Here is a 14,749-nt window from a genome sequence, read left to right on the forward strand (position 1 = left end):
GGATTGTGAGGTGCAGAACAAACACAGATATCAACATCACGCAAAAAAGATATCGGTATTGAGTTCATCTTTGAAAAATTGTAGTAGTAAATAGAACCTGAACAAACAAAAACTCAGTGGGAGAGCAAATTCTAAATAATCAAGGAGCTTTTCGTTCTTGATGGTTGATGCTTTGATTCTAACTCCCTGACAAGAAGATTTCTTCATGCATGATAGCAGAAAACACTTCCATATTCAACTAAATTTAGAAGTTCATGTTCCAAGTAATAAAGAACAAATTATAAAACGTTGTCTCCACTTAATTGAAATAGGTATCATTCGTCCAAAGGAGAAAATTTTAACAGTTATGATGCATATGAACATGATGACTGGGATTTACTGAAGCAGGCAGTATATGATAATGAGCATAATATGCGAGCATTGTTTTGCTCTATTTTTATGTCCAACCTGTCAAGCCCCATTTGTCAGCCAGGTTGTACATGACAAGTTCATTCCACACTGGACCAAAAAGTAGTTCCCCTCCAATTATGAACGTCAGGGACCATGTAGCCAGGACCAAAGAGAAGACTGAAAACCCAATTGCAGATCGCGTTACATCTGGATTAAGGACCATTATTAAAATGAGTAGAGATAATGTTTAGAGAATATATCTGGATGTATGTCAGGGTAATATAAACATCAAAAAACATATTTGACAAGCATTCCATCATGCAGAAAACATTTCACTCATGTCTATCATGAGAGCATTGCTTTCTTACCATCTGAACAATTGAGAGATAGCATACTATTTCAATGTTATCCATCTTAGTATTAGAGATAATGTGTGAATATATATAAAGGACAACACCACTAGTGGCTATGCAAAGGACATTAAGCTGAGCTAAACAGGAAAGATCAGCTGTTTCATGACATAGTCCACTAGTGGATTCCATACTCGAGGTGTGAAGGTTGTAACCTTGAAAATTTGATAAACTAGAAAAAATTTGGACACTTTCAATGGCAATTATACTAAAAAATGCCTTGACAACCAATGTTAAATGTCTTTGAAAAATGTAAAGGTTAGGATCGAGGAGCTTTAGGATAGTTGCAACCAGGTCAGTAATGTTCAATCCTCTAATTTATTTCTCCCACTTTCGTAGAGTCATCAAACACCAACCCGTACCCTAATCTCTAATGGTTCTCCCTTCTTAGTAGGTGATTTCCCCTCCCTGATGGTTTCCCCTACCCAAACAAACCCCATCCTCTAATTTATTTCTCTCACTTTCGTAGAGTCATCAAACACCAACCCGTACCCTAATCTCTAATGGTTCTCCCTTCTTAGTAGGTGATTTCCCCTCCCTGATGGTTTCCCCTACCCAAACAAACTCCGATTCTCCCTTCTCAGCTATTGTCCAGTGTCCTCTTCTGCCACCCCAATCTCTCAATCCTCTCACATCTCCCTAGGTAGGAAGCTCATCCCAATCTCACCTCTGCAATGAGCCCACACCTCCAGCATTTTCATCCTCAAATGTTCTTCCTCCAGTATTAACCTCCAACTTATCCCTCTGATTATTTCCTCTTACCTATGAGTCACCTCACTTTCCCACTTTAGTGGGTGTGTGGGCAAGGACAACTGTTATCCATAAGCCAATGTAGCATGCTAGGGAAAACCGAGGTTCTCATCATGCATTATTTTAGAAAATTTGTGAATCATGAGTCATATTGAATACGCCCCATCTTAATTGGATTAGAATATACCTATCTTAATTGGATTAATTTTTAGATTCAAGAATACAGAAATCAGTCTGATATTTTAGCAACTTGAGAATAGCAACAATAACGATGAAGCTTTTTCAGGTATTGAACAGTGAATTATGGCTAGCATTTAAGTAAAGAGTAAAGAAAGCAAATTGGTCATTTGATATGATTTGAAATTAGATATCATGACAATCCACATTCTTCAGCAACAAGGCTGTTCGTGTCAAAGGACCATAATTTGAGATGATTTGCACAGTAGTAATGGCCTAATGTTTATAGTGCTAGCATCATATTATTACAAACCTGATACACAGTAGCATAAAAAAAGTTCAAGGAAATCATTATCTTTGAATATGCCAATTCTGGAAAGTAAATTGGTTGAAGATGAACCAAAATAATATTTTTAGCATGAACAGGTTACATTTGAATTATCTTCAAAGCAGCACTGAAAAGTAGCATGCCATAACATATCAAATCAAGATAAGTGAGTAAGATCGAGATGATCAGTATTGTTGTACTATAATAGAAAGCCCCCCAAAAAAGTATGCTGAAAACATAAATGACACTTCCAATACAGAGTTCTAATTTGACTACCATTTAAACAAAATTAGGATAACCAAAATGAAATATTAGAATGAGCATGTTCTCAAGTATTGTATCCAGTTCAATTAGAATGAGTTAGATGGTGTCCAAGAAAGATTGTTATATAGTGAATTTGTGCAATTTTCCCAATTTTATTTCATTGTCAGGCACCAAGTGAATAACTGAAAGTTTACATCTCCATTATGTACTACACCTAGTATATAAAATAATAACATTAATTCATTAACATGTCTTTAATATATCTTGAAGGATACATCAGTAGTTTTTAAAACTAGAATTTGGCATAATAATGTGTATCAATCAGGATTCTAATTGTAGTCAATAAGATACATTAGATATTTTCGAAGTCCGTATTTTTAAAGAAGTATCTCAAGCCATTGCATATATGCCAGCACATGTACATGCACTTCACATCATAAATGCATATGCACACATAGTTGTTAAAGTCTAGTTATTTTAAACTGTGTTCGAAAATTCGGCCTAGGCAACTGCCTTGGTGCTAGGCGGCCAGCCTAGGCAGCTTCCTAGGCGCTTGTTCGGCGCAGGCGGGGTTCGGCGCCCTGGTGCTACTAGGGTTTAGATGCCACTTAAGTGAAAAAAAACGCGGACAAAAAAAAAACGTTGTTTCTCCTCTTCAGAGCGACATTGTTTCTCCACTCCGCAGTAGCGACGGCAACGACAGCACTTCTCCTATCGGCCTCTCCACAGCGGCGGCAGAAGCACTTCTCTCCACAGTGTCTCCTCATCACTTCCGCTAAGCCAGAGAGAAAAAGAGCGATCGAGCTCCGATGGTGATTGTTCCTCCCATTTCTGCCTCTCTTTCTCCACCTTCGTCGATGAGATCGCCAATGAGTGCATTTCGTTGTTTCTCTTCTTTTTTTTCTTTTTTTTTTTTTTGAAATTTTGCTAGGGTTTAGATGTCGCTGCCAGTTAAGTGATGCTTTCGTTGTTTCTCTTTCTCCGCCTTCTTCTTCTTTCGTAGTATTTATTCACTGCCATTTAGTATTTTATATGATTTTGGGCAATGTGAAGCATCTTTCAATTAGTAAATCGTTTGATGGTGGTCTAAATCTTACTAAACTATTATTGCTAGTAATGGTTTTATTGTTTCTTATAGTTGAGTAATGAACTATTGGGTCTATGTTTGTATTCATGTAACCGTGTAAGACTCTTACTGTTTTAATTGTATTTGTATGATTTATCACATTATCATATAAAGTTAGTATTTATCTTCTCTTTACTTGGAACAAAGGATCATGAATCCATGCTCCCATTAGGATAAGCTAACTTCAACAGTTCAGATTGTGAGTGAACTGTCATAACGCTATTTTTTATTTTACAATCATAATGTTGTTTTTAGTTTACAATCCTTTGCTTGGAACAAAGGATCATGAATCCATGCTCCCATTAGGATAAGCAAACTTCAACAGTTCAGATTGTGAGTGAACTGTCATAATGCTGCTTTTTATTTTACAATCATAATATTATTTTTAGTCCCCAAAACTAGTCTGCGATATGATTTTTCTTGTCTAAATCATTTCTATTTGGGATGGCAGTTCCGATTTGTTTTGTCTGAGTCTTTTCTGTTTGGGATGACAAGCAATTCATCTTCAGCAGCATCCATCACTCAACCCGAATATGGGAGTCTTAGTAGAAAGTCAAATGGCATTAGATGGGAGTTTGGGATGTTAGTTGATCCTAAGAACCTCGACAAATTTAATGCAAGTTGTGTGGGAAAATGATGTCGGTGGAGCGTATAGGATCAAGGAGCAAATAGTAAATATTCCTGGAAACGTATCTGGTTGCCAAAAGGCACATCAAGAAGATAGAAATAAGTACAAACAGGTTATTTTAGAAGGGAGGAATAAAAAAGAATAAAATAATGAAAGAACAAAATTATAGAGCAAAGTTAACTATTTCTCCATACGAAGAAGTTCTTGAAATTGAAGGGATAGATGGAATTAAAAAACCTCATGCACTTGGCCCTATGGATAGATATGCATCAATGATTGCTCCAGGAAATGTAGGTTCAAGTGTGAGTAAAGTGTTTCACTAAAAAAAATATAAATGAAGCTCTTTTCAAAGAGAGAACTCAACAAGTTCAACAATATGTTGGGAGATAGGTTTATGAAAATGCAATCTCATTCAATGTTTTGATAATGATAGCTTCAAGCAACTAACGCAAGCAATGGGTCAATTTGGACCAAGATTCAAGCCTCCAACTCAATATTAACTTAGGGAGCTACTGTTGAAAGCCGAAGTTAAAAGAATAAAGCAATTGTTGAAGAAACATGAAGAAGAATGGGTGTTCGATCATGACCTATGCATGGAGTGATAGAAAACGAAGAAGCATCTTAAATTTGTGTGTTAATTGCAAAACAGGTACTACATTTTTAGAGTCCAAAGAGTCTTCAGACGAGGCACAAACAACTAAACATATTTTAGAGTATGTTGGCAAGTGTGTTGAACAAGTAGGAGCTCATAATATTGTTTAAATTGTAACAGACAATGCCACCAAAAATATGATTGCAACTAAATTGATGAGAGAAAAATGACCTGGGATCTTTTGGAATTCATGTGCAACTCATACTGTTAACCTCATGCTTAAATGTATTGGCAAACTTCCACGATATAAAAGGCTATTAAGCAATCCAAATCTTTTACCATTTTCATTTATGCTCATCATAAGACTTTGTCATTGATGAGAAGTTTCATGAAGAAGACAGACATAGTCTGGCCAAAAGTTATCAAGTTTGCATCAAATTTCCTCACATTGCAAAGTTTGATTGAAGAAAATCTAGTTTTAGGCCATGTTTACAAGTGATTTGTGGGAGACATGTAAATGGTCAAAAACAAACAAAGGAAAATTGGCATACTCTATTGTGATGAGCTTGAGTTTTTAGAATTGTGTGACACTTTGTTTGAAAATATTTGCTCCTTTAGTGAGAGTTCTTCCATCCATGGGATTTTTATATGGGGAGCTTCTTCAAGCTAAAGAAGATATCAAGGTGGCCATGAACAATGTGGAATCAAATTATTAGCCTATCATCATAGTGATTATTGAGTCAAAAATGAATGATAGACTTGATATAAAGGTTTAAAATCTCGAACCGTGCCGAGATTTCGGTCCCAGATTGAAACAATACGGTTTCGGTATAGTATCGTACTGTGCCGATACTGTTTCGGTATTTTTTTATTTATATATAATAATTATTAGATAAATATGTTCATTGTGTATAATTTAAAAATAAGTTATATGTTGATTTTATATAAATTCTCAATTATTGAACAATTTAATATTGTTAGAAAATATTATTAAATATAATTTTATTTTAAAAAAAATGATCTATCAATAACTTGAATTAAATTGATACATTATAATATGTTACCTTACTAATACCAAAAGGAGTAGCGTGAATCATATGGAAGCATTGGTTCTTGTAACATTCTACTTAGGTCAACTCCATAATTCTCCAACGCCCATATTAAATAATCATCCCATAACATGCAATATTGATATTGATTTCTCCATATATCCATCAGCGTGTCTCGATTCATCACTGGATGTTGGATTTGAACTGGCACCACTGAAATCGGAACGGGTACAAGAACAAGCACAGGATAAGGATAAGGATAAGGATAAGCATACGTCCCCGAACTCTAGTATGATGGATCACCATATGATGCATCAGAGTTATAATAAGAAGGTTACGAGTATGATGAACTTCGACCAGAATCAATCTCAGTTAAACTCTCCCGCATATCTCGATAATTATGAGTTTTCTTTTGTTTGTCACCCTTATATCGACGCTGATATTGAATAAGGTTACTTCTAACTCCATGATCATCATCTTGAGTTGCATGTGTGTAATCTATCTCACATGTCCATGGCTTCGGTGCTAGAGTAGGGGGAACATAATTTTTACCACTAGATGTGTCACCACTGTCATCACTTCTATGAGTACTTGCACTGCTATCAACATCACTATCCTCATTTCGAACTTCTTGTCGGACTACAGTGTCTGAAGGTGATGAAGTTTCATCACTGTCATCATGTTCTTGCTCATCAATTGCATCGAGTGAATTTTCTCTAATGCTCAATGGACCCCTTCCAGTAAAAGCAGGAGGTTTACCTTTTTCTTTCTTTTTAGTAAAAATTACAGGAGCTTTGCCTTTGTTTTTGCCTTTATCTATGGACTTTGGTTGGGTTTGGGGTTGGGATGTTTGAGAATGTCTAGACCGAGATCCAGAAAATCGAAATTCTTGATCAAATGCTTCATCATTATCTTCTTCCTCACAGATATCTCCTCTAGCTTGTATTTTTTCAATTTGTTGAGTAAGAAATTGAGATGGTTGTGGTGGGTCTCCTGCTTCATCAAGTAATGGATTCTCCACCAATCCATCATTGGATCATTTTCAGTTTGAACAAATCCAATATCAAATGGGTCTACATCATCAGACTCCTGTTCTTCATTCTCTTCTGTTATTGCTCTTAGTTGAAGACGCATATTATAATAAACGTAGACCATCTTCTCCAAGCGACGATAAGAAAGATGATTTCGTACTTTTGTATGAATGAGGGAGAAAGTTGACCAATTTCTTTCACAACCACTTGAAGACATTGTTTGTGAGAGAATTCGTACTGCAATCTTTTTCAAATTTGGAGCTGATCCTCCATATTGTAACCACCACTCAGCTGTAAGATAAATAAGAATAAAATTAAAATAGAATTTATATTTGTTGACAATAATTAGTAATAATTTTTACTATACTTACCTGCATCCATTTTATATCTGCATGGCACTGCAATAGGATCGCTAAAAGAACCATATGCCTCTCGAAATAATCGACTTTCATTAATAGTCTCAGCAATTGATTCTCTATTAGTATGCAGTCTTGATATTACATATCTGAGAGCCACTAATAAATCATCATTTGCGCCAAGATTATAACGGTATTGATATGCCGGATTGAGATAATAACCTACGATAATTAAACATATATAATTATTAATAATAATATTAAAGATCCTTTATCATTAAAAAATATGTACTGGCCAAATGAATATATTTTCCCATTTGATTGTCTCTTCTTTCATGAATTAGGCGGTAAACGTTGCTCATTTGTGGCTTCTTATCCATATCAACTTTACGTAGAACAACGTACAATGGTTCTACTGCTATAAGAATCTCTGCGATATAGTCCCAAAATCTGACAGATATAATAATTTTTTGCACCCCCTTACCTTCGGCCGTGTTAGAATAACTTTTTTCTGATTCAACGACTTTAACAGAAGAAAGTGAGTGGCAAACCTAGTCGCTCCTGGTCGCAGAATCTCTCCATCAATAAATTTCCTCATTAATCCATGAACCCAATGATGGTTATAGAGGAATTTTGTTAAAGATTGACCTTTTTTTACTACCTTCTTCACTATATCAAGCTTACCGATATCTGCCATCATCAAATCGATATAGTGTGTTGTGCATAGTATCCAAAATAATGTTTGATATTGTTGCTCCAGTAACTCTCCAGCCCTCTTAAAGTTGGCACCATTATCTATAATCACCTGCACTATATGTTCTACACCTATCTCTTGAACTACACTATCCATCAAACGATATATGTAGAGTGCATCATGATAGTCTGTAGTTGCATCAATATATTTATGAAATATCACCTTTCTATTGCAGTATAGTAAAAAGTTGATAATGCTCATCCGTGTAGGCCCTGTCCAGCCATCAGACATCAACGTAACCCCATATAAGCTCCATTGCTTCTTGCATCAGAGGATCCAAGTCTTGATCTCCTCCACTTGTTCATCTAAATATGGATCGGCAATTTCATATGCAGTCGAAGGTTGAATACCAGGACCAGATTTTTGGATGTTGGACACCATGCTAAGGTAGTATGTGTTGTTTGCTGCATTAGGGGGAATATGATTAAAATAAAAAAATTTAGCAATACTTTTACCGATTGATTTCTTCTTCTCTTTTGAATATGCATCATCAATCCTAGTTTGTTTGCTAGCTTGGTCTGGGAATGCTAGTGGATCAATATTAGCAATATCGACTGCACGTCTTCGTCCCATAGAAGGAAAAAAGCAACCAATACCACCTTGTGTTGAAGGAATACAAACACTTGCACTCCTTCCTAATGTTGATGCAGTAGTTGAGCCACTTCCACTGGCACCAGAGCCACTTCTATGTCGTATATTTTGTTCATAGTCATATTGAGTTCGAGAGGCGCTAAGAGCTGCTAAAAAGTCTTCATCATTTGGAACTTCACCATGACCTTCAAATTCATCATAGATTGGTTCTTTAGAGCTTCGGCTATCAACAAGTTCACGCTGTTGTTGTTGTTTATACTTTAATGCTTTTTGCCATCAAGTTCCTCTTTCATTGCACGACGAACTTCTTTAGAAACTTTTGGACAATTAGAAACATCCGGATATCCACCAACAAAATGTTGTTTTAGGCGTGTGACTCCACCGCCACGCCCAATCATATCGCAATGCAAACATTGCCAATGGAATAGATTTTCTAATCAACGTGCGTGTCTCCAAGCTGAATCATGAGATTGTTGTTTGGGTGTCATTACCTATGCATTATAAAAAAAATTAAGAATAATACACATTTCTAGGTAATGATCATCATTTTATAACGTTAAGAATATATTTATTATTGTAAATTTACAAATTAAATATATAAATTATAAAGAGTCACTTTCTAAAATTTGAAACGATCTCCTAAAAATATTAATTCACCTTTCTAAATTTAGAATGATCAAAATTGCACAAACTTATAAGTGTTTTATTAGGAATCATAAACATGATAAAATACCTTTATCAAGATTTTTAAAATAAAAGACTTTTAATATTTCTAAACATATTACAAAAGTACAAAAAGTTAAAATTCATGGATCCAAGTTTTAAATTAATTCTAAGATAAAAAATATTATCTATAATAAATATATAAATTAGCATAAAGATGTTACTTTATATATAATAATTATACAAATTAATTAATTAATTAATTTATTATTATTTTAAAATATAAAATAATAAAAATATCAAACTATAAATTTAATTTATTAGTTTTTTTAGAATTTTTATTTTTTTAGAATATTAGAATATAAATCTTAATTTTTATTTTTTTTTAAATTTAAATTAAATTTAAAATAAAAAAATATTATAATATATATCTGAATTTTTATAATTTTTTTAAAATTTTAAACAGATTCTTATAATTTTTTTAAAATTTTTAAATACAATTTAAAACATTAAAAATTAATTTTTCAGAATATTAATTGAAATTTTGATTTTAAAATATATTTTTTTATATATTTTAATTTTTATTGAGAAAATTTAATTAGGAGTTATAAAAGTCTATTTGAAATATCACGTCTACCTTAGGAATTATTATAAATTTAAATTATAATTTATTTTCCCAAACTTACACACACGCACCGGATCACGCCGCTGGGAGCGGCAGATCGCAAGGTCTGGCGGCACCGAAGGCATCGTCGGACGCCTCCGGCGACGCCGCCTGCGATGCATACGAAACGGAACGAATAGGGAAATCGTACCTCTACCACTGCTCGCCTCGCCGCTACTCGCCTCGCCTCGCTGAAGCTAATCGATCTCTCGTTGGTATGATTTTATAGGGTTTTTACGAGCGACAGAAGGAATCGAATCAATTCCTTCTGTCACGCGATTGATTACAGAAGGAATCGATTCGATTCCTTCTGTCGCGTGATTTATCGATCGCGAGTGTCGCTTGTGCTGGCGCGCATCAACGCGCGTATCACGCGCTGAAATCACTAAGTTTCGGATGTCGGTTTCGGCCGGGCGACAGAACGGTAAAAACCGTCCGTGCCGCCTGGCACGAAACGACATTTTTTTCCCTGCTTGATATATCATTGCATACCACTGCTTTTTTTTTTTGTTGTTAAATCTCTATTTTTACTATAAAGATAGTTCTATTACTCTTTATAAGGAGGTCACGACGAGGATTTTTGAATGCATGGAAGTTTTTGCATGTCAATGAGTTTGATCTATAAGATACAATTATTAACAAGGAGCTTGCAAAATATAGAGAGAAGACTAGGTTATTTGGAAAAGCATTGGCAGCAAAAGCATGTGAAAAAAAAGATAATACATTTGATCCATGTGCATGGTGGAGTACATACGGTGTTCACACTCCCAATTTGTTAAGAGTGACATTGAGGATACTTTCATTAACTGCAAGTTCATCTGGGCGTGAAAGAAATTGGAGTGCATTTGAAGGGGTAAACTTTTAACTTTAAGTCTTTAATTAAAGTAAAAATGTAAAATATTAATTTTTAAAGTTTATATTCATGTTACTAACTATAATATTTACTTTTTTTTAGATTCATATATAGAAAAGAAATATGTTAGATGTCAATAGATTGAACAATCTAGTATTTGTGCAATTTAATGCTAGATTGTTGAACAAACAAAAAAAGAAAAAGAATGGAATGTCAATGTCCTTCTTGCAAAAGATGCTTCTAATGTACAAAGTTGGATTGTGGATGGTGATGAAGATAATAAAGTTGAACTAGGTTCCGGGCTCACTTGGCAAATAGTTGATGAAACAAGTGAAGCAGATGAAAATCTACAACCCGAAGAAGTTCTAGAGTGAGAGAACTTCATGAAGATGATTTTACATCCAAAGAAGAAGAGAAGGATCACAATGATGATATTGAATTTATGTCCGATGAAGAACAAGTTATTGAATATTATTAAGAATACGAAGTATAATAAATATGAGTCTATGAGATATTAATATATTATTAGTTGTGTAATTTTGAACTCATTTTGTTAAGACTTATGTTATTCAACAATTATATTTTGCTTAGTGGTTCACAATGATGTAATCTTGTGAATTGCATTTGTGAATTTTTGCACTTAGTGGTTCACAATGATGTTTGCTTGTGAACTGCATTTGTGAATTTAGTACTTATGGTTTATTTTGTCTTTCACTTAATATGACAACGATGAAATGCATTCTAGTTTATCCATGTCATTCACTAAATTTAGCACTTGATATTTTAGCACTTCTTGAAATGCATTCTCCTTGTGAACTACATTTGTTTATTTAATCTCATATTCTCATGTCATTTATTAACCCACTGTCACTCAAGGGATATCGAGGAATTTAAATGGATGTGAACTGTTTGTGAATTGCTTGTCAATTTAAATGAATGTGAATTGCTTGTAAATTTAAATGAATGATTCATTTAAATGTCATTCTAGTTGATCTTGGCAAAAGTTGTTTTAGCACTTATTGTTTATTTAATCTATATCATTCACTGAATTTAGCATTTACTTTTGTAATCTCAGGAGATAGTTTAAGACATAGTTAGATCTCCATTGTCTATAATAACCTTGACAACATTCAAATTTGCATATGTCCACATAAATCAAGGGATACCGAGGAATCCACCTAGCGGGGTCTAGTCCCCGCCTAGGCGGCCTAAGCGCTGGTCTACCGTCTGACTAGTGCCTAGCGAATTTTAGAACCTTGATTTTAAAGGTGTATATTTTTTAGATATCCAAGGCTCCACAAGACAACCAAGGCATGCAAAGCTGGAACTTTCCAAGAACTAATAATAATCCAAAGGCTTGACTTTGACTTGAGGGCACCTCAATTAGGTTAGATAACACATGGCCAAATTAGCAGCGCAAAGATAGGATGGTCGAGGTGAAGGCAATTTGCTCTAATTGGCCAGGAAATCCTTACAAAGACATTATTCAAATGGACCAAAGGTTATAAGATAAAATGGAAAAAAAACCATAATTTAGCAAGGCTAAGGTCAACCCAACTAGGAGTTAACCTGATAGAGAGCATACTAGAATAAGTTGTACTCAAGAAAAGTCAACAAGGTAATGGACACATTTCAGCTAAATGGAGCTTACATTATAAAGCAAGGTGAACATAGTGACAAAGTTAATAAACTTAATAAAACCAGCCAAGTTAGCAAGAAAAGCATCGTTAAATGTGGGAGATGGCTTGAGTTAGAGAAAAGGTTGGCGAAAAATCTTCCATAGGAGCAAGTAAAAGTATAAAATAACAACAACAACAACCAAGCCTTATTTCACTAAGTGGGGTTGGCCCAGTAAAAATATAAAAAATAAAAAAAATTAAATTTGGAACTTTGCTATAGAGGGGACGAATATGGAGAGAATAGGAGAGAGAACAAGGGGTCAGATGTCCTAAATGCAACCATGATGGGAAAGATCAAAGAGAATATTTCATATCAAATTCTTTGAAATCACTTCCTAACTTGATAAAACGTTGAGTAGTTGATGTGGGTAAAATTAGCCACCATCTTCAAAGACCAATGAGATGTTGGCGCATGTCCACAATTATTATTTAACAATGTGATCAAGGACAAATATGTGGGAATAGTTAACAATGAAAAGGGTGTGACATGTCTGCTCAAGCCAATCAACAGTCAAAGTCCAAGGAACATTGGCCGTATGGAACCTTGCCATTGGATGAGCACTTATTTAGAGACCTATAAAAGAGGTCCAAGTGCAACATTGTAAAGGCTCATGGAAGATCTACCACATTAACCCGTGAGGTTGAGGCTCTGGGTGATTCTTAGCAACAACTTACTGTCATTTCCCACCTTGACTCACATTAGGATAGTTTTTATTATTCTCCACTGCATGTTAGTAAGCTCAACCCTTTCCTGATAGTAATACACAAGATTTAATCATTCTTTCTTCATTCCTTACAACTCAAAGCGAACCTCAAGCGGATGACTGAGCAACTTCATCCCTCATGCATCTTGACCAAGCTTGATCACCTCTATTGACTACGCTTCATTTATTGAACTCCCTACACTTAGGCCTAAATATACAAGCTTCCTTTCCCAGTGCAGTAAAGGTCCAAGCTAGCTCAAGTAACTACCTCATTTCTCTATTTGTTTGAGATTTGCTCATGGCAAGTTCCATGTGACTACCCTAAGTAGCTAGCTCAAGTAAGTTCATGACATGCTGTAATTGTAGAAGTTTCCATCTGAGTAGCAGATGATTCAAAGACTAACTCCTAACTTGAATAAAATTCAGAAAGTAGATACTTTTATATACAACATTATCATGTGATTTAACAAAGGAGCTAGTGGACCTTGTCATTGATGCACAAAATGGTATTCATCTATAACAACTTTCCTCCAAATATTTGGCGTGGCCCATAGTGTTGATTTTTGAATAAGAAGAGAATATAATTCCAGAAGAACAACTAAATAGATGATGAAAAACTAGCTGGCATATGCAATTATAAAGAAAAAATGAAATGAAAGTTTATAGCTTTACTGAAGCTATTAATCTAAAGTAGATCTTCTTAAGAATTTCATCATAAGACTCCCTTAAGACCCCATGAATTTCTTATCAATATACAGAAATCATACGGAAACAAATTGGCCTGATTACTAGTAACAAAAATTTTAAGTAAATAAACTTAACACGAAGAACAGAAAGATCGTAACGTTAATCAAAAGGGGGGTATAGCCGAGACAAAGCGGAAAGCTTACAAGGACGAATCTGAGGCGAAGAATGGGAGTTCCTAAGGACAGGCCAGAAGTAACAGCAGTTGACGGCCCATAGAAAGGGGAGGAGGGCGAAGCCCCAATAGAAGTAGCTGCGGGCGTAGCGTAGAGACTCTTCTTCCGACAGTCCATGCGGCCCGTCCACCGTAGGCCACGTGCGCTGAGTGGGGTTTCCTTCGCCCACAGCAGTGCTCGTTCCGGCGGTAGATCGGTGGCCGATCAGTCCCCGCTCCTCGTCAATCGGCTCCATCGCACCCTCCTCGATCGGAGAACCTCGCTTCTCTCAAGTCGTCTTCATCATTCTCGGATCAAGTGGGGCGAATGCATAAACCGGACCGGTCACAACCGGCTTGGATACCAAGTTCATCCTTCTACTGGTCCGATCCAATGGATTATATTATTATATGCTTTATCGTGTAAATTTCAAATATATATATATATATATATATATATATATATATATATATATATATATATATATATATATATATATTATTCTACCTTCTCTTTTTTAATCTATTTAAAAATTTCTATATACTTTGGAAATCATATCAAATTTATAAGATGTTTAATTTATATTTTTTTCTATTAAACATATATTTTTTAATGAAAGGTGATCCTGTCCGAATCACTGAATCAATGGACGCTGGGCACGTGGCGCTCTCCTTGTCGCTGACGTAGATCTTCGGCCGGTCGGACGGTGCTCCGGCGAACCTGCAAAGAAGTCGGGCCGAGAAGGGGTTCCCGGCGACGACCCTCCGACGCTCAAATCAGGCAAGTAGGCAACAAAGAGGTGGCTTCGAATATCTAAGAATGCATACCTCCGGCGAAGTAT

General features: G+C 35.3%; 1 protein-coding gene across 1 annotated transcript; it reads right to left on the reverse strand.

Annotated features, from left to right (window-relative positions):
- Window positions 1-278: 278 nt before the first annotated feature.
- On the reverse strand, window positions 279-14,252 carry LOC121967954 (probable gamma-secretase subunit PEN-2). The gene is made up of 2 exons (XM_042518492.1): window positions 13,900-14,252; window positions 279-597 (listed from the first exon to the last, which is right to left on the reverse strand). Exons 1-2 carry the CDS (start codon window positions 14,162-14,164, stop codon window positions 437-439), a joined length of 426 nt encoding a protein of 141 aa, XP_042374426.1. The 5' UTR covers window positions 14,165-14,252; the 3' UTR covers window positions 279-436.
- Window positions 14,253-14,749: the final 497 nt, after the last annotated feature.

The sequence above is a fragment of the Zingiber officinale genome, chromosome 1B, assembly GCF_018446385.1.
Source record: "Zingiber officinale cultivar Zhangliang chromosome 1B, Zo_v1.1, whole genome shotgun sequence".
Classification (NCBI taxonomy): domain Eukaryota; kingdom Viridiplantae; phylum Streptophyta; class Magnoliopsida; order Zingiberales; family Zingiberaceae; genus Zingiber; species Zingiber officinale.

Excerpts from the sequence above, each read along its gene's own strand:
- LOC121967954 (XM_042518492.1), bottom strand. The coding sequence starts at position 14,164 with ATGGAGCCGATTGACGAGGAGCGGGGACTGATCGGCCACCGATCTACC. Across the intron at positions 598-13,899 it reads TTCGCCTCAGATTCGTCCTT|ATGTAACGCGATCTGCAATT; the intron begins GTAAGCTTTCCG and ends TCCTTAATCCAG.